At 39.2% G+C, this 20,746-nt stretch overlaps 2 protein-coding genes across 4 annotated transcripts in view; both read left to right on the forward strand.

The window, feature by feature from the left end:
* The window catches only part of PHKA1 (phosphorylase kinase regulatory subunit alpha 1), a 132,624-nt gene extending 121,452 nt beyond the window's left edge, over nucleotides 1-11,172 (forward strand). For all 3 annotated transcript variants that reach the window (XM_081221587.1, XM_081221588.1, XM_081221589.1), the window contains 4 exons: nucleotides 5,197-5,367; nucleotides 7,537-7,590; nucleotides 9,265-9,465; nucleotides 10,671-11,172. In XM_081221587.1, coding sequence (XP_081077713.1) covers nucleotides 5,197-5,367; nucleotides 7,537-7,590; nucleotides 9,265-9,465; nucleotides 10,671-10,844 — 600 coding nt within the window. In that variant the 3' untranslated portion in view covers nucleotides 10,845-11,172. The remainder of the gene's footprint in view (nucleotides 1-5,196; nucleotides 5,368-7,536; nucleotides 7,591-9,264; nucleotides 9,466-10,670) is intronic.
* Nucleotides 11,173-18,588: 7,416 nt separating this feature from the next.
* Nucleotides 18,589-20,746, forward strand: part of HDAC8 (histone deacetylase 8) — a 240,343-nt gene continuing 238,185 nt past the window's right edge. The window contains exons 1-2 of the mRNA XM_081223206.1: nucleotides 18,589-19,064; nucleotides 19,573-19,625. Coding sequence (XP_081079332.1) covers nucleotides 18,840-19,064; nucleotides 19,573-19,625 — 278 coding nt within the window. The 5' untranslated portion in view covers nucleotides 18,589-18,839. The remainder of the gene's footprint in view (nucleotides 19,065-19,572; nucleotides 19,626-20,746) is intronic.

The raw sequence follows: 20,746 nt of genomic DNA on the forward strand, positions 1-20,746 counted from the left end.
TCAACTTCAGGCAGGGTGATATCTTTCCATTTCTTTTCCAAAAAGACAGGTGAGGGGGTTCAACTCCAACCTCTTTTCCATTTCAGGAAACAAAATTCAATTTAATAAGTATTTATCTGTTAAGTATCTGTTCAGTCATTTATTCTTTCAACTAATATAATTAATTAAATGCCTGCTATGTGCCAGGCACTGGAAAGCATCAGTATCCGCTGGGAACTTGTTAGAGATGTAAAATATTGGTTCCCATCCTAGGCCTACTGAATCAGAAAGACTGAGGTGAGGCCCAGCAATCTGTGTTTTAATAAGCTTTCTGGCTGATTCTGATGCACTTTTAAGTTTGAAAACCACTGGGTTACCTATTCTTATCGTTTATTCATTTGTAAATATTAATTGGGTGCCAATTTTGTGCCAGGCACTGGAAATACAATAGTGAACAAAACAGATGTGGTCCTTGCCCTCATGACACTTACAGTTTAGGAAGACTGATCTCTGATTTAGTTTCCTTGGTTTAAATCAATGATCCATAATGGCCTATGATTTCAGATTTCTTAGGCTGAAGAGATTAAGGCCAGATGACAACCAAACAAAAAATGGAAAACTATTGGAAACAATATTGCTATTTCTATTGACTTTAACCAAGTATATACCCTGTAATGAATTAGTGTAGTATGACTTGGCCAACTTTGTCATATCTACATTAATAAAGGAAGACAGAGGCATAGAGGAGGAGTTAATCTAAAAGCTCAGAACTATTGATATTTGGTTTTGGAAAACAGTCTGAATAGCCTTTGTGGTTTGACTCCACTCTCAGCAGCCTAGGATCTTGATGGTAGAGACGAAGACAATGAAGATAAATCAAATGGAGTTCATCTACTTGGTATATCAGTGTGATAGTCACTGGCCAATAGAAATGCCTTAGGGCACTTTTCTCTTTTACATAGCAGTGGTGATATAGGCATTTGATCCAAATTAAAATGTAAGAAGTTCTTTTCTCAGAAAATATTTCTATTACCTTCTTTTTATTTTATATTTATTTCTGAATCTAAACTGTCAAAGAAACACTTTCCCCAATGTATTTTATCCTTTAGTTTTATAAGTTTTATGTTGTAGCATGTACCAATACTTCATTCCTTTATATTGCTGAACAGTACCTTACTGTATTGATATACACGACATTTTATTTATCCATTCATCAGTTGATGAACATCTGGGTTGTTTCTGGTTTTTGGCTGTTATGAATAACACTGCTATGAACCTTCATGTACAAGTTTTTGTGTGGACATATGTTTTTATTTCTCTTGGATATACATCTAGGAGAAGTGCTGGGTCATTTGGTAACTACGTTTAGCATAAGAAACTGCCAAATTGTTTTCCAAAGGGGACTGTACCATTTTACATTCCCACTGGTAATGTCTGAGGGTTCCAATTTCTTCATATCCACACCAATCCTTGCTATTGTCCATCTTTTTGATTCTAGCCATTTTAATGGGTATGAAGTGGTATCTCATTGTGGTTTTGATTTGCAGTTCCTTATGATATTAAACATCTTTTCATGTGCCAATTGACTATTTGTTTATCTTCTTTTGGAGAAATGTCCATTCAGGTCCTTTTCCCATTTGTTAATTGGGTTATTTGTCTTTTTATTGTTGAGTTGTAAAGATTCTTTATATATTCTGGATACAGGTCCCTAAAGGTTCGTTATGTATTCTGGATACAAGTCCCTTATCAGATATGTGATTGGCACATAGTTTTTCCCATTCTATGTGTTGCTTTTCATTTTTTTTCCTCTGAAGAATATCAACCACGGAATTTATTTTCTTGATAGTGTCATTTGAAGAACGGAAGTTTTTAGTTCGGGTGAAGTCCAATTCATCTAATTTTTCTTTTAGTGTCCTATCTAAGAAGGCGTTGCCTAGCCCAAGGTCACAAAGATTCATTCCTATTTTTAAGAGTTTTATAGTTTTAGCTCTTACAATTAGGTCTATGATTATGTTTATGGGTCCCCAAGACCACCTCTCGGGTTCAGTGATTCACTAGGAGGACTCACAGGACTAAGCATACTCAAAGCTATGACTTATTACAGCATATGAATACAAAGCAAAATCAGCAAAGGGAAAAGGTACATTGGACAAAGTCCAGGGAAAACAGGCACCAGCTTCCAGAGTGCTCTCCCAGTGAAGTCACACAGGTTGCAATTCCCCGTGCAATGAGTTGTGACAGCATGTATGAAATATTGCCAACCAGTGAAGCTCATTTAAGACTCAGCACCCAGGGTTTTTACTGGGGGCTGGTCACATAAACAGCCTCTGTCTGGCAGGTACCAAAACTCTAGACTCCCAGAGGGAAGGCAGATGTTCAACATAAACCATAGTGTTTCCACAGACAGTTTAGGCACAGTAAGCCACTGTTAATCAATTCTGAGAATGGTGGAAACCTTCCCAAAATCCAGCTTTCCAAATGCCAACCAAGGGCCAATCTTATAATCAGGCCTTTCCAAGAATAGCATTTCTGGCCTGCTGTGTTAACTCTTTTTTGCACAGTAACCCATTTGGACTTAATTTTTGTGTATGGTGTGTAGTAGGGGGTCCAACTTCATTCTTTTGAATGTGACTATCCAGTTGTTCCAGCGCTATCTCTTAGATAGAAGACTGTCTTTCCTCCATTTACTTTTCTTGACACCCTTGTTAAAAACTGACAAAACTGCAGTGGGTTATTTCTGAACTCCCAATTTTATTTCACTGATCTACATGCCTAGCCTATGCCTGTATGACGCAGCCTTTTTTTTTTTTTTCCCCCAGAGAAGGAAGGATTTATTACTTGCAGCAAGTAAGGAGAACACTTGTTTTCCCAAAGCAATGTCTCTTGACACAGTGTTGATTATTGTAGCTTTATAATAAATTTTGAAGTTGGGAATTGTGAGTCCTCCAACTTTGATCTTTTTTAAGATTGTGTTAGCTATCATGGGTCCCTTGAATTTTCACATGAATGTTAGGATAAGCTTGTCAATTTCTGCAAAGAACCCAATGGGATTTTGATAAAGATTGTGTTCAATCTATAGATCAGTTTTGAGAGTATTACCATTTTAACAATATTAAGCCTTCTCCATGAAAATAGGATCTCTATTTATTTAGGTCTTTAATTTCTTTCAACAGGTTTTGTAGTTTTCAGAGTGTATGTTTTACACTTCTTTCATTAAATTTATTCCTAAGTATTTTATTCTTTTTAATGCTGTCTTAAATGAAATTGTTTTCTTAATTTCATTTTCAGATTGTTGATTGCTACTGTTTAGAAATACAATTAATTTTTGTATATTGATCTTATATCATGCAGCCTCACTGAACTCATTTATTAGTTCTAATTGTTTTTTAGTGAATTCCTTATATACAAGATCATGTCATCTGCAAATGACTTTCCACTCTGAATGACTTTTATTTTCTTTCTTAATAGCCCTGGATAGAGCCTCCAGTACAATACTGAATAGAAGTAGCAAGATTGAACATCTTTGTCTTGTTCTGATCTTAGGAGGGAAAACATTCAGTCATCAACCATTCATTATGATGTCAGCTGTGGGTTTTTTGTAGATGCCCTCTATTAGATTTAGGAAGAACCCCTTTGTTCCCAGTTTGTTGAGTGTTTTTTATCATTGAAGCGGTGTTAGAATTTATTAAATGCTTTTTCTCTATCTATTAGGATGATATGGGTTTTATCCTTTATTCTGTTGATAGGGTGTATTACATAGATTGATGTCCAGATGTTAAAACAACCTTGAACTCCTGGAATAAATTCTACTTCATCGTGTGTATTAAAAGGTGTATCATCTTTTTTATATGTTGCTGAATTTTTAGGTTTGCTGGTGTTTTGTCGAGGATCTTTGTATCTGTGTTCATAAGGGGTATTGATCTGTAGTTTTCTTGTGATGTCTTTGTCTGATTTTGGTGTAAGGCTAATACTGGCCTCATAGAATGAGTTGGGAAGTTCCTTCCTTTTCTCTTTTTTGGAAGTGTTTGTGAAGAAGTGATATTAATTCTTCTTCAGATGTTTGGTGGTATTAACCAGTGAAGCCACCTGTACCTGGACTTTTCTCTGTGAAAGTTTTGTAATTACTAGTTATATCTCTTTGTTATAAATCTATTCGGACTTTGTTTCTTCTGGAGTCCATTTGGATAGTTTGTGTCTTTCTAGGAACTTGTGGTTTTCATCTAAGTTATATATCAATAATTTGTTGACATGTGACTGCCAATGGTATGTCCTTATAATCCTTTCTATTTCTTTAAAGTTGGAAGTGATGTCCTCTCTTTGTATCCTGACTTTAATACATTTCCTTTTCTTTTAGTTTTTGGGTATGTCTAGCTAAATATTTGTCAATTTTTTTGATGTTTATTTTCAAAGAAACAAATTTTTGGTTTCATTGATTTTTCTCTATTATTTTTGGTTCTCTATTTTTCTTTCTGTGACAGTCTTTGTTATTTTCTTCTATTTGCTTTCAGTTTAATTTGCTCTTCTTTTCTTCTTTTTTTCATTGTCTTAAGGTAGAAGTTTTGGTTATTGATTTGAGATCTTTCTTCTTTTTTAATACAAGCATTTACAAAATAAACTTCTCTTTAAGCACTGTTTTAGCTGCATCCCATAAGTTTTGGTATGTTGTGTTTCCATTTTCATTCATCTCAGACTGTTTTCTAATTTTCCTTGTGATTTCTTTCTTAACCCACTGGTTATTTAGGGATGTGCTGTCTAATTTCCACATATTTGTAAATTTCCCAAATTTCCTTTTGTTACTGATTTCTAATTTAATTTCATTGTAGTAAGATAATATAATTTGTGTCTTATTTCAATTCTTTTAAATTGAGGCTTGTGTTACAGCCTATGGGAGCAACAAACCAAGCCATAGACCAGTTAGAAGTTTAACAGAAATAACCTGGCAAAGAGACAGTGAAGAACCTCCCATGTCATCAGTATTTTTATGGCTCTTCTTATGTATCACTAGATGCTTTCTAAAAGGATCATACCTGTTTACATTGCTGCTAGCTACTCATAAGTCTTCTAGCTTCACTATAACCTTTTTGTCTTGGGTGTTACACTTAATTTGTGGTTTATAATTTTGCTGAGTGTGTTTATTATTCATTGTGCTATAATACTTTAATCACAGAAACAGAGATAACTCTTGATTTATGTTCTTTCCTCTACTTTTCTCCCAAGTCACCTGGAACCTCTATGAGTCCAAGTATTGGGTCCTTCCCTAGTGCATGTGGTCAACAGACATCTAAAGATAGTCGTCAAGGTCAATGGCAACGCCGAAGAAGGCTGGATGGAGCACTAAACAGAGTCCCAATTGGATTTTATCAAAAAGTATGGAAAGTTTTGCAGAAGGTGAGCATAATACACTGTAGATGTCTCTTTATTTCACGCCCCCCCCCATGAAATTATCAGTCTCCTTGTCTGAGATATGACATGACTATGATGTCGCTGCAATTATATAAAAGTCATGTGCTCTTATGGATAAAACCTAGAAGAAAACATTAAAATGAAACAGTTGATTTGTTACTTTGACATTACTGATAATTTAGTCTCTCTCCATAACTGTTACTGTTGCAGTGTTTATAAATGAGATTTCAAAAATAATCACTTCTCTGCTTTTTGGCCATAGTTGGATATTGTGAGACATTGTGATACATTTACTGCTAATCAAATGAATGTGGTGATAAAGACTCGCTTTCTTTGTAGCTGTTATAGAGTAGAAATGTTATTTGTAGCAATGTGCCATTAGGAACAAATGTTACTACAGTAAAACAACTGTGGCATCTGGGAAGCTTTATGAGACACTCTTACCTATTTTTTTTCTTGGATGAAAACTACTAAATAAATGCAGTCATAGTGATGCTAATAGTCCAGAGACTCTACTGGTGTGACCAATTTTTGTTTTTCTGTCAAAGGCCTAGTTTGCCAAAGACATTCAAGGGGACATCACACCATTATGATTGTGACAGATTTAGAAGGCCAAGAAGACTATTGTACTCATTCATAGATCTCATTCATAGTCTCGTAGGTGCCACTTTTTGCTTCATTGCCCTTGGTAATGACCTGAAGAACACTTCAACCAGGACTTCAAAACCTTCAGTTATGTTTCTCCCCTTAGCACGCTGATATTCTTCCAGGGACAGAATCAGGTGATCCTTTGGAATGGTGAAATTTGATTCCTCGAACTATCAACTCTGGCGATTTTCCTTTCAAAGAGTACCTATCAGTTATTTTCCTTCCATTTAACTGCTATAGCACAGTGGTAACAGATATGTGCTGTATCTCTCCAGCTCTGCCTGGCTTATGGCAACTCAGTTTCACAGACTACATGTAGTAGGTGCTCTTCTACCCAGATACCATGGGAAGTGTCTGTTCTTGTCATCAAAGAGTTTAATCCATAGTTATCTTCTTACATAGCAGCTGTAATGCAAGGCCAAAAGTGTTATGATAAAAGTGCAAAACCAGAAGGCTGTGAGAATACAAGGGAAGGAACATTCAAGTCTGACTGGGAAAATTGGGTATTTTGTGGCAGAATCAAAGCATGAACTTGAAATCCTAATGTAAAGGGGAAAAACAAATGCCGTCTGTTTTTTTTTTTCCATTCCATTCCTTTCAGAGTATGAATGTAACATAATCACTCTGCACATATGTTTCAAGGCTGGTAATTCTCAAAGATTGTTATTTGGCATATGGAACATGGGATGAAAGTGTCTGGTAGGGTCGACAAACTTGTTGGATTGGAATATTTATCTGTGGTTTAATATATAATGTTTTGAATTATTTAAAATCTAAAATGGCAAGTCATTAATTCCCACTGCTTTTTAATAATTGAATTGATGGTGGGGGGAAGATAAAATATCATTCGTTCATATCGTATTTCTTGAGCATCTGCCATGCACTAGGCCATGTCCTAGGTGCTCACAGAAATACAACAGAAAACAAAACAGACAACAATCTCTGTCCTTATGGAACTTACATTCTACTAAGGAGAGGCAATAAATAAGAAACACAAGAAATAAGTAAATTATACAGAATGTTGAAAGATCATGTACTGTAGAGAAAGTAGAGCAGAGTGAGGGGATCAGGAGTGCTGATGGGGGATGCTTAACTAGAAAATGTAACTATGCATGTCTGGTAAATGCATATCTTGAGTTTTTTCTCTTCAGCCTAAAAATATCTTTATGGAAGTCTATTTGTGATGGCTCTGGGACCTACCGTGGTATCCTCCCAGATAGTCTCTGAATCTTTAGGGCTAGACTATCCCAGCAGGTAGACCTTCCTGACCCTTCCACTCCCCTAAGTAGAGGATGAACCTTGAGTTCCCTATAGATGCAATCCAACCTTGCTTCTTGCCACACAGTAAGCGCAACCCTGTGGCAAAGACCCGTGGCCTGCAGGGCCTTTCACTGGCCTGTGATTACTCAGCATCTACCCAGTGGAACACACTTAGAAATACTAAGTGTCTCCTTACAGTCTCCCAGTTGTCAGCATATCCTGGGTGACGTTTTTGCTGTTTTGCAGTGTCATGGACTTTCTGTGGAAGGTTTTGTTCTTCCTTCTTCAACCACTAGAGAGGTAAGATTCTGTGTCTTTCCCATTTATGTGATTGGTAGCTTGTCTGGCTAAAGTATTTCAGTGATCACTTTTCAAAATAACAAATCTATGCTTTTATAAATCAGCTGAACAAGAAATGCATTGGAGGAAAGGAGAGAATGTTCTTTAAAAATAGAATGGGAATATCAGAGAATAATTATGTATTACATTAATAATATAAATGCAGTTTCTTTTAATGGTTGATTAAGTTAGGCTGATTTATGTGAGTGTTGCCAGAGTTAGAAATGGTAGATGAGATAGAAATCTAAGAATGAATGAATGAATGACTTCTCATGTCCCCATCCTGTTCATCCCTACCTTTCTCTACTAAGATGTTTGTAGACTATAAACCAGTGATCATAAACCAATGGTCCTTAGCTCTAACTATATGTCACAGTAACCTGAGCTCCTATCTCCAATTCAGTGGATTAGACTCTCCAGGGATGGGGCATGAGCACCTGTACTTTAAAAAAAATGCTTAGAATAATTCTGATATATCACCATGGTTGGAAAACATTGCCATGAACCACAGACATAGATTAGGAAGTGCTTTTATATTTTGCTTTTTGCCCAGTCACACTGAAATTATAAAGAAATAGCTTTTATACAAAATCAACAAAGGAGCAAGAATTGGGAAGCTGGGAATAATAAGACTGGATAGTAGAAAATTCTCAAAAACTCTGGAGTTCTTGTAGATCATGGCTGCAAGGGTGGGTACGGAAAGCTAATGCTGTGTTTCAGGGCTCCACTCCTGCCTAGAAGCCTCTTCCCTAGTAAAGAACACTGTGTCCTCTCTTGGTCTTCTCTCTGCCTTTAAGCAAGATTGAAATGTTAACAGAATTAACAATAATACATACCTGAATATACCTTTAAGAGTCTGCAAAACACCTTTACACAGTCTTTAATTTGATCTTCAGCACAACTATGTGAGATAGCTAAGGAAGGGATTGTAGTTCCCAGTTCACAGATAAGCATACAAATTTAGAGAAGTGAATTGTCCAAGGTCATAGAACCAAACCAGTAACTGACAAAGACAGGACTTGAACCCAGGTCTTTAGACTCCAAATCTACTTAATACAGTTTTACCAAACATTAGTCCTCAATCCCCTTCACCCTAAAATAACTTTATATTTCTTCATGCCCTTTTTAATCTAACAGTATATAAATATTTTACATAATCCTCATCATCACGTATATACAAATTTAGTTTCTACTTAGATTTTTCCTTTATCCGCAGTCATCTTATTTATTCTTTTCATGATTCTATAGAAACTCATGAAGTTGCTGTACCATGATATGCCATTATTTACACAACCATTCCCATGTTTAGATTACTTCTAGTTTTCCACTTGTGACTAATGCTGCTATAAAACACTCTTGCACTTAGGGCTTTTCTCCTCTCTTGAATTATTTCCTTAGGATGAACTTCCAGAAGGAGGATTATGGGTTAGAGGGCATTGATACTTTTATGACTCTTGTTATGCTTGCCAGATTGCCTTCAAAAAAAAGATTGAACCTATTTACTCACTCAATTACATTAAAGGAGACTGAAGCAGTACTCTTGGCTAAAGTATTTCTTCTGCCTTTCAGAATAGGTAATTGATGTCTCCTGCATGATGGGCTCTTAGGAAGTGATTTTCTTTTTCTCTATCACAGATGACTCCAGGCGAGATTAAATTCTCTCTTCACGTGGAGTCTGTCCTGAATCACGTACCTCAGCCGGAGTACCGCCAGCTTCTGGTTGAAGCCATCCTTGTCCTCACCATGATGTCAGACATTGAAATTCATAGTATCAGAAGCATCATTGCTGTGGAAAAAATAGTGCATATTGCCAATGACTTGTTTCTTCAAGAACAGGTAGGCAAACCTGTTGTTTTCTCTAAGAGGAATTTCTGATACTAACCTGACTGCATTCAGAGCTCTTCAAGAAGCCAACGTCACTTTCTTGTGTCCTCTTCCTCATAGCTCTTTTCTAGGCCCCCTTCGTAGTGGCTCTGAGCTCTATTTGTAAAAGAAGTAAGCTGCGGGATGACCTCTGTCTCTTACCATGAGTTTTGTGGTTGTGTTACATGGTAAAGTTGCCTGGAACTCAGGGGACTTTTTTGCTTTTCGTCATATTTCAGACTACTTTTATCACACTACTTTTTGTAGCGATAAGGACTTAATAAGAAACTATTGGGTAGTATATCCTTTCTGGACTATTAAGGAAAAGAGAAGATTTGATTTTGGTTTTGTTTTGGTTTTGCTTTTCCCTCTTACCTGTAGGAAAATACTAAAGTGAAACTTTTAATTCTACATTTCCTTATTTTCTTAATAAATCTTATTCCAGGAAATTAAGCACATTTTAAGAATGCAAACTCTTGAAAGCTTTCCAGATGTTTCCTAGATTAAGAGTAGGAACACATAAAGTGAAGGACATGCACTGCTGTTAATAGAACAGTCTCCAAAACATGTAATCAGTGTTTCATTTTATTAGGCCCTGGGGGGGAATGCAAAGGAAATTAAAAGTTTCTCTAGGACTTTTCAAGGATTTTCTAGGACAGTCCTAATTTTAAATATTCTGATTGCTCTTAGTTCGTTGTAGCAGAAAATGTGATCCCTTTTAGGCATAGACTCTAGATTGGAAAGTTTGAGGTCTATTTGAATTAAGTCGACTTAGAAAGAAATAATGATGAAATGCAAGATAAAATAATACATGCTGAAATCAGTGGTACTAGAAGGATTCAGACCAAAGTCCCTCTAGGGTAATTTGTAAGTATTAACATTTGACTCTTTAACAAACACAACTCTAATTACCTATATATTTAACTTTCAAAAATTCGAAACAATTAATGCTTTAAAAATAATTTCATGTGATTTTAGGATCTAGTGAAAAATGCATATATAGAAACTCATAGTCACCATTTTGTGCATAACCCTGATCCCTTCCTGTCTAGACAGCCTAAGATCCAACTAGTTGGTGATGGGGAGGAGGCTCTGAGTTATTCTAGTCAGGACTTTAATTAGTAGGATTAGTAATTGTTCCTTTCCCCTGTGTTCTCCCACCCTTAAAAACCAAACAGAAAACCCTCGGCGCAGATGATATCATGTTGGCAAAGGATCCTGCATCTGGCATCTGTACTCTTCTGTATGACAGTGCACCCAGTGGCAGGTTTGGCACCATGACCTACCTCTCCAAGGCAGCTGCCACCTACGTGCAGGAGTTCCTGCCTCACAGCATCTGTGCCATGCAGTGAGGCCTCTAGGCCCTGGCTGCTGGGAGCCTTTTGACAGCTGGCTCCCGCCTCATTGTGCATGGAACTGAAATGTGATGGCCTGATCACTCCCGACCGTGCCCCTTTCCAACCCATCCCTCCCAAGAAGAGCGAACTTTTCTGATAAACTAACTGGTGTAGAAGACGTGAACCCTTGCCTGGAGGCATCTGCTCACCCAGGCTTTTCAGTGCCTTAATTCTTTCATGGTTCATAAAAGTTTGCATGTGTTTTTATTCTCTAGATCTGTTACAAACTTAGTTTTCTAACTCCTGTTTGGGGAGCCAGTGTTAATAACAACTTATTCCTAAAGTTTGATTTTTCTTATGTTTGGTTCATTGTGTGAACGAGTGGTGGGTGCTTTGGAACATTATTTCAAGTGAGTAAACCCTAAATTGTTGGACTTTATGCTGCTATAAATTGGAAATATCTATCCTAAGTGCCTTTTCTAGGGAAAAGAGTACCAGATCATGGTTTTCTTCTTTACTCACATGCTGCCTCACACTGAATGATGAACTCCTTTCTGTGCAGAACTTACTGTCTCTGCTTTTGCCTTCTCTATATTGGCACACATAATTCTTACTCTCCCTTTGGTGAAATATCCAAAAAATGCAAGTGCAGTGTGTATATTTAAGGATTTCAGTATTAACACTTAAAATCACATTTTATGAAGATTGCTGGTACTCAAAGATGTATTTGTAATAGAAAATGCAGAATAACCCAGAGAAATGGAGCCAGGAGCCCAGTTCCAGAAAGGAGGGGGGCAGAAGAGAAGATGTCTGGGTAGAGTCTTACACCTGGGGAACAGAGAAGGAATTAGAGATGGGTTAGTGCCCTGAAGAGAGCCTTGTACACTAATCCATGGCTCTGAAGAGTGGGCCAGCAGACAACACAGAGAATAATCGAAGCCTCTGGTCTTTGGCGAACAGGAATATAGCAGTCCAGTCTATAGCTGCTTTACTGAGCACTCTTTCTTTGTGCTCACCTGGTCTCTGGCTCACTCACCTATTCACTCTCTATAGCATCCACCCCCTCCAACTCCCTGCCCTCCTATCTACTTTTAAACTCATTCACTTACATTTTTACTTCCTGATTCTAGTGTTTATATCTATGTATATCTTGATATCTGCAGGCATGTATCTGTCTCTCGTAAACACCTGCATTTGTATGTGTGTCTAAGCACATGTGGGAATTTTTCTGAATGTTAAGTAGTTTTGACATGTCTGTATATCTATCTTTATCTACATTTGATAAACTGAGTTAAGTATGTAAATATGAGTGTTGTGTGGGGGAGAGGGGTGTGACTGTGGCCTCAGGCTGACACGCAAAAGATAGTGGAGGATTCCTTGAGTCCTCTTTCCTAGTCTCATGTTTAGGTAGCTAACTGAAGAATGTTTCTCCTAACTTTCTGTCTTAGTTCCAGGCCACTATAACAAAATGCCATAGACAGGGTAGCTTAAACAGCAAACATTTATTTCTCACAGTTCTGAAGGCTGAGAGATACAAGATCAAAGTACCAGCAGATTCAGTGTCTGGTGAGGGCCCTCTTTCTGGTTTGTAGATAGCTGCCTTCTTACTGTATCCTTACATGGCACAGAGAGAGTGAGCTCTCGGCTCTTCCTCTTTTTCTCAGGGCACTAATCCTACCATGGGGACTCTACCTGATTACCTCCCAAAGGCTCCCACCTCCAAATGCCTTCACATTGGGGATTAAGGCTTCAAGATATGAATTTTGGAGGGATGCGAACATTCAGTCCATAGCATTTTCCTTCTCCTGTCAAGACTCTATTAATTTCCCTGTTTGCACTCACATAACTTCCTACTTCAATCCCCTATTTTCCTTCAGATTTTTTCAGGTTTTTCTCCAAGAATGGGGATGGGGGACTCTCTAAATAATTGTAACAGAACCAGTGACAATAGTATGAGTACACATGAATAAATGAGCATAGTCGGGTGATAGAAAACAGATAGTGGAAACAAAGAAAGGATGGCCAAACTTTTCAGTACCTCTCTTATAGGAAATGGAAACACACAGTAAGTAGCTTTCTGATTACGTGATTTTCTGGTCATATATAAAGAAAATTTACACCCTGTTCTGAAACTATCTTTTCACTGGCTGCAAGTGTACCCTAGCCACAGAGAGTACATCTGGAGTGGCACAGTTGAAAGCCACCACTCCCTCCCACACAAATTTACCTGAACTGACCCTGATAGCTACATTTCTCTGGGTTTATGAAGTTATCTCTCACTATGCTTCCCACACACAGCTACTTCACTTTTAAAGCAACTGTTTAGAAAACTTGATTCATATTTTGTTCATTTTAAGCATGTGGTACTAAAAAACACATTGGACACTTTTTAAGCACTTATGTTTTGAAAATAGAATAAAGAATTAGAATTTCCAATTAAATCATGTCTGGTGCCAATGTGTAAAACTTTATATGTGTTTCTGTGATTGGAGTTTATTTCATGGCTCTATTTTACATACTCTAATTATGCAGTACAGTAAAAGCTCATAATTGGGTCAAAGTAGAATAATATTAATACAGAAATCATATATTATATATTATATAATATGGTATGTAATATATGTAAAGAAATGCAGTTTTATCATTCAAGTGCATGACTGCTCAAACTAGGCTCACTGAATTCAAACTAGCTTATTGACATCTGTCGGGAACCTGTTCTGATGAATGGAATAAGACTGATTTTTGGTCAGCATTATAATTGTTTGCAGGTGGTGCTCCTGCACAACTGGAGGGTACCTGAAAACAGTTCATTCTCCTAAGTGTTATAAATATTCGGCAGAATCTTGTTCTACTACTCATTAGCCTTTTGTGTAACAAGAAAGGGTTTATCCAGCAAGGATGAACCGTCTCTGCAGTCCCATCCTGGTTAATTAGGTTACACTACATTCTGAGAATTTTATGCAGCTGATGGGTCCAAAGTTATTCTTACTCTGACTCTTTTCTACTTACCAAATACCTAGTACCTGTACTAATGCAATGGGGATAAATATAGTGTCTTCCACATTTAGTCTTCATTTCCTATTAAACTTGAGTGACCTTAAGTCTTGGTTTGCCCAGGACAGTCCCCATTTATGCCTGTTGTCCTGGCATAATTATTAATAGCACTCACTCTCTGTCACTCAAAAGTGTCCCAGTTTGGATGGTATGGTCACCCTCTATTTAGCAGAAGTCTGATTTCTTTTAAGGCTAGGCCTAAAAGCAAAGGACCTGTTCTCAAACCAGTAACAGTACTCTTGCAGTAGCGGTATGCAGGTGAGGATAACAATGGGGTGGAGACTTTCCCCCAAATTAAGGAATATTTGGCATAATAGCTCTTAAAACAAATGCTAATCAATATTTGAGTGCTTACCAAATGCCAGACATTGTTATACAGGCACTTGGTATGGACCATCTTACTCTGTTTTCACAGTCACCATGTGAGTTAGTTACTGTTGTCATCCCCATCTTCCATATGAGGGAACTGAGGCACTAAGCATTATAAGCAAATTGTTGAAAATCAGACAGCCAGGAAGTGGTAGAGCTGGGATCTGAGCCCAAGCAGTTTGACTCTATAGAGTTCACATTCTCAACAATGACACTCTCCAAGGAAAAGACATTAGGAAGTGGTGTGAAAACAAGGGTCAGTTGGTTCACAGTTGAGATATCAGCGGGCATATTGTAAAATGCACAAAGAAGGTGGCCAGAGGGGCGGTGACTTCTTAATGTGTTTCCTTTCCCTTCTGCCTGCTTCTGCCAGCAAGTGAAGGCAGAGGAGATCATCAAAAGAAGTGGCATAGCCCATACTGACCTTGCTGGTTCAAAAACTACCTTTAGCAAAAATGGCTAAGGAAAGTGAGGCCAGGAACTTGTCCAGGGTCACCACACTAGTAAACTTTGGAGCCAAGATTCAACCTATTTCCTCTGACTTCAAGTCCTCTGACTGCAAATCTGGTGCTTTGAGAAAGATTTTCTTCCCAAGTTAAGGATCGTATGGGTATTAAGCTTGTGGAAAGTTGAGGTTGGGACCTGTGGCATGGTTTGTGCTCTACCTTAATCATGAATAAGGGTGCAGCCTCCCTGTGAGATTTGCTGTTGCAGATCCTTGTGCAACAATTTATCTTTTTCCATAGTTGAATCATCTTGCCACATTGTATGCCAAATGAGGATACTGTTTCCAGTTTAAAAGCAATCCTCCCGGGCTTCCCTGGCGGCGCAGTGGTTGAGAGTCCGCCTGCCGATGCAGGGGACACGGCTTCGTGCCCCGGTCCGGGAAGATCCCACATGCCACCGAGCGGCTGGGCCCGTGAGCCATGGCCACTGAGCCTGCGCGTCCGGAGCCTGTGCTCTGCAACGGGAGAGGCCACAACAGTGAGAGGCCCACGTACTGCAAAAAAAAAAATAAAAAATAAAAAATAAGCAATCCTCCCCATGTTGAAGTGTTCAGCTACCTGTTGCTAGAACTGAAAGAACACGTGGAAAAATCAATTTTCACATCAAACAGAGTCCAGACTTTAGAGTCTCTTGGCCGGTCTGTATCCTGCCCTCTTTCTCCACTGTCTATCCATGAAAAGCCCTAGACAAGTCCTGTTTCCTCCTTATATTGCCAACTTGTCATGATCTCACCTTTTAGTCAACTCCTACAGCCCCATAGACTCCTTACCCTCTGTAAATATGTGCATTTCTCTCTTATTCTAAAAAATATTCCTGGGCTCTGACATCCCCCTAGGTTGATATACTATAATAATTCCTTCCTTTCACAATCAAATTTCTTCAAAAAGGAAGTTACACTTGACAGCATTGGCTTCACTCATTAACCCCTTGCAGTCTGGCTTCCTCCCTTGCCTCGTGTGTTCTTCATAGAGCACCAGTGAACCCCTAATGGCAAAAGGGGTTTCTGACCCTTTTGCAATACATGACATTGTTACTACCTCTCCCTTCTTGTAACCCTCTCATCCCTTGATTTCTGTGAAACTGTACCAGTTCTCACCCAACTATTCCTTTTTCGTCTCCTTTTTGGCATATTTCTCTCCCAACTCCCGCAAACGGCATTCCCCCAAATCACTCTCTTCTTCCTAGCTCAAAGATTCTCACCATGGCGTGGGGCAGGTTTTAAAAAGTGACATGATCTGATTTACTTTTTTTAAGAAGCTCACTCTGCGGCTACAAAAAGAATGGATTGTAAGTCAACAAGAGTTGAAGTAGAAGCCAGCTAGGTATTGCAGGAAGTCCAGGTGAGAGATGACAGTGCCAGGACTGGGGTGACGGCAGTGCCGAGGAGAGAAGTGGAGGTAGTTAAGACACGTCTTGGACGTGAAACCAATGGAAATTGATGGATTAGATTTGGGAGTGAGAGAAAAGGAGGAAATACAAATAACTCCCAGGTTTCTGGCTTAGGCAACTGGATAGATGTTGGTATCTCTACTGAGCTATGAAAAGATGGGGAAGGGATGGCAAAGACTCGGATAGGAAAATCAGGAGTTTGATTTGAAAATGTTAAGTTAGATATGATGATTAGACATCACAGTGGAGACAGCCATGTTCCCTTGACTATCTCAACCACTGTTATGACTTTAGCTATCTCTTATCTATGTGGGGAAATAAACTGGGTTAAGCACCTGCCCTACCCTCTGAGTTCTTCCTTCTCATTTCCCTCTTCCTTATATTGATACTGCTGGCCTTCTCTTCACACAGACTTTAAGAATTTTCAATAACTCTTCTCCATCTGCTCTCACCAATATTCAAGTACTAATAGTAAGGAAGTCTGATGAACCTACCCTGTGCATTGTTTCTCCCTCTCTGTTTCCATTGTCCCTACCCTAGTTTAAATCATCATCACTTTGGAATTCCCTGGCGGTCCAGTGGTTAGGACTCCATGCTTCCACTGCAGGGGGCACAAGTTCTAACCCTGGTCGGGATCCTGCATGCCACGTGGCACAGCCAAAAGAAAAAAAGAAGAACAAAAAAACAAAACAAAACCATAAATGATCATTATTTCTTATCTGATCCATTGCAGCACTCACTGCCTGTAGTCTTTCAATAGCTAATCTTCCCTACACACTACTGCTGTAGACATCTTTTATTTTAAGATTTCTGTTTAAATGTCTCCCCGTTTCCCACAGGATGAAGTCTATTCTCTTTAGTCTAGTATTCAAAACACTTCATGAGCCAGCCCCTTCAACTAAACTAGCTTAGAAATGTTCTCCTTTTTGTTTTTGCTTATGCTGTTGATTCTAATCAGCATGCCCTCCCCTGGCTCCCTTCTTCACCAGGTAAAATCCCATCTATCCACTAGGACCCTCTCAGATGTCACTGAATAAGAACCCTAGTTGCCATTTACTAAGTACCATTTATTAAGTACTTAATGCTTAGTTATTAAACAAGCATCCTACATTCATTATCTGACTCTGCTTCTTGTGTATCCATCCCATCTACAAGAATGCAAATTCCCTGAGAGCAGAGATCAGGCTGTAATTCATCTTGAGGATTGAATCCTCAGCTGTACTGTACACTTAGTTGATGTCAGATAAAGTTTGATGAATGATTGAATGATGGCAGAACTTTGAGCTGGTTGTTATGGGAAGATACAAAAGGAGCATGAGAGCTTACATTCTAGCTAAAGAAACACATCGCAGGAGAAAAAAAAAATCCGGAATACTAAGTATTGAGGGGATACTAAATGGAGGTTGAACAAAGTTAGATTTAACACAAAGTCATCCTGGAGGAATCAAGTTTATATAGTAAAGGGAATGTTCAAAAACATCAGTGTCGGGCAGACCTGGTTTTGAATTCCTGCTTTTCTGTTTGTGACTTTGAACAGTTATTTTCTCTAAACTGCATCTGTAAAGTGGGTGTATTACAACCTCCTTTATAGGACTGTTGCAAGGATGAAATGAGATAGTATATCCAAGTGCATATCACAATACTCCATAAATGTTTAAAGACTAGGGGGAAAAAAGCAAACTAGAATATTGGACTGCCTGAGAGGTCAATTCATGTTGATGTGAGAGTTGGGGCCTTGGGCATTGGCTAGTTTGCGTCAGATCATAGGGGCCCCCAGGAACCTGGAAATACTGATGGTAATTCTAAAACTGCTCCAGGATACTCTTTAATGTGTACCCTCACACTAAACCTAAAATATTTCCCTAACCCTTGTATAGCTGCAGAGAAAAAAAGGAGGGAAGGAAGAAGAGCTGCAGTTTCCAAACATCACTGAAAGTATCTGCTTACACACTTAACTCCAAGTGAATTTTCAAGGAGTGATTTGACATCATTGCTTGACTGGAATCTATGAAGCAATTTACAGAGTACCAGCCAGCGTCTTGGGAAAGTGGTACCAGCTTTGCCAGAGTAAATTATTGAGATTGTTAACTCTTATATGGACATGGATAGTTAATGATGAAAAACAGCGAACTAAGTTGCAGCACAGAATTGACTGTGTAAACTTTTTTCAAACAGTTTGTACCATTAATTAATCCCCCACCAAAAAGAGCACGTCTGATGTGTTGGGTGGTGCTGGGCTCTTAGTGGCCACATTGTGTCTGTCTTTAGATATTTATACGGGTGTGTTTGCAGATTGAGACAATTCATAAAGCGTTGACGCTGATCCTTTGTGTGTGTGTGGGGGGGGGTGTTTTAGCGCTAAAACTCAAATTCGCGGCTATTTTAGTAATTAGCCCCGACTCTTCCGCTACTCAAATCCCTCGAAACTACATCTCCCAGCATGCTCTGAGGCTGGTCTGACTTCATTTCAAATGGCCCCGTAGGGCAACAATGGTTAGTTTTGACTGTGCTTATTTGTGCTATAAAATATCGATCCTAATTGGCAGCTATTTGTGCTTTTATATCTGCCGGCCTCCGTTTTTGAACTGTAGTCACTAAATGTAGGGGTTCTGGCCTGAGAAAGCCCATGCATTTCTTCAACTGGATGGGGAGCAGGGACAGTGTCACCGGCGGTCTCGAAACTAGGAGGGAATGTTGATCAGGGTGCACCGCTGCGGCCGATCAGAGGAGCAGGAACCGGAGCCCGGGCTGAGTCCGAAAAAAGCCGGATCCGGACCGTGGCTCCGGAACGGCTGTAAGTGGAAGATGGAGGAGCCAGAGGAACCGGCGGACGGTGGGCAGTCGCTGCCCCCGGTTTACATTTACAGTCCTGAGTATGTTAGCATGTGCGACTCCCTGGCCAAAGTCCCCAAACGGGTAAGAAAGGTTGGGATGAAAGACCGTCGGTTTTGGGGGTGTGGGCGGGGGGCCGGTGGACGGGAGGGCATTAGGAAGCGAAGAGGATACAGGGCTGGGGGAAATCTTCAGCAGAAATTTGGGCGGCTGTACCAGGTGATGGAGGAAGTGTTCCCTCAGAGAGTTTCCTGAGAGCGCAGCGGGGCGTCCAATGGACAGGTGGGGGTGGGGTGGAGGTGCGGGGGGAGGGGATGGCATGGAGGGGATGGTGTGTCTACTGCCAGGGATCCCCGAAGTGGAGAAGCTGCAGGAGAAGTGTTCCACCACCTCCGTAAGGCCCAATAGCTTTCTCCTTAGCGATTTAGATACTTGGTATTGTCTAAAGTGCTTTGTAGCTGTTAAGTAAAAAGGGAGGGGAGTTAAAAGTTAGTTCCTTTGTTCAGGATGATGATGTAGATGGGATTTCTCTGAATTAAACATTTGAGACTTTTCTGCCTTTTATTTCTTCCTTTTTTGCTGATGTTTTTAGGCCAGTATGGTACATTCCTTGATTGAAGCATATGCACTGCATAAGCAAATGAGGTAAGTTGTGCTTGAACAGAGCCCTGAACCCAGGTGTTCATAGCCTTAACTTCCTGCTTCACAGTGGGGCTAATTAGGGGGAGAATGGTCCTTTTTTCAAAGCTTTTTGTGATTCACAGTGTTGGTAATCTGCCTGTAACCTAGTAAAAGCTCTTGAAGAATTAAGAAAACTCGAAAAAAGTGGTGCATGAAGCACTTAAGAAATAGGACTTTATTGCTGGGAGGGAAGTATCCTAGGGATAGGTGTTTTGTGGAGGTTTCGGGGTGAGTACACTTGGGTACTAAAATCTATCTGATAGAAAAAATGACGTTCAGCTGGGAGGTGTTTTGGTTGTGGGGTTTTTTGTCTTTCCTAAGCCAGACCTGGGAGTATGGGTTCAACTTAAGACTTTTAGATACACCATTACCACCACCAAACTTTAATGATGAGCCTGGAGACAGTCAAGACCAAAGGAAACTCCTGGAACCAAGGCCATAACTCAGCACAGAGCTAAGTGCTTCTTTAAAAAAAAAAAACAAATAAGTGAACTTGCTGTTTGTCGTTATAAGAGTAAATATTATAACCCTGACACTTGTAGGATTGTTTGTGACATTTTCTGGCCAATTGGGTGAGCATCTGTCTATGCTGGCTAGTGTGGTATGCTTCATTTATCTCCCAGAAGGTAGTGTAAATTTTATCCTTATTACTAACAAAATCAATTATTGAATATCTTCTTTATGAATGTTTTTCAACCGTTTTTTAACCCGTATGTTTGGTAAACAGAAAAACTACATGCTTTCCATTAAAGTTATTTAACAGTTCAAAAAATTACTTTGACAAACAAGAAATCAAAGCAAAGCAAAACTGTCTAATTTCCTTGCTGTTAAGTAAGGAGGCTTTCGGTAAGGATTTGTTAAGGAAGAGGAAGGGTATTAAAAGAGGGAGCAATTAGGGCTGGGAAACATGGTACAAGAAACTGTAAAATTTTTATTTTAATGGGCAGAGTTATCACTTCTGAGGGTGTAGACATGTTTTCTTGAAGAAGAAGCAAGACTCCTTGGATCTTGGCTATTTATATTTACTTTTTGAGGCTGAGCTTGCTTGGTGATGATAGTAGCCTGTATAACCATATTAATTCAGG

This window comes from Mesoplodon bidens, assembly GCF_964165515.1.
Source record: "Mesoplodon bidens genome assembly, chromosome: X".
NCBI lineage: Eukaryota > Metazoa > Chordata > Mammalia > Artiodactyla > Ziphiidae > Mesoplodon > Mesoplodon bidens.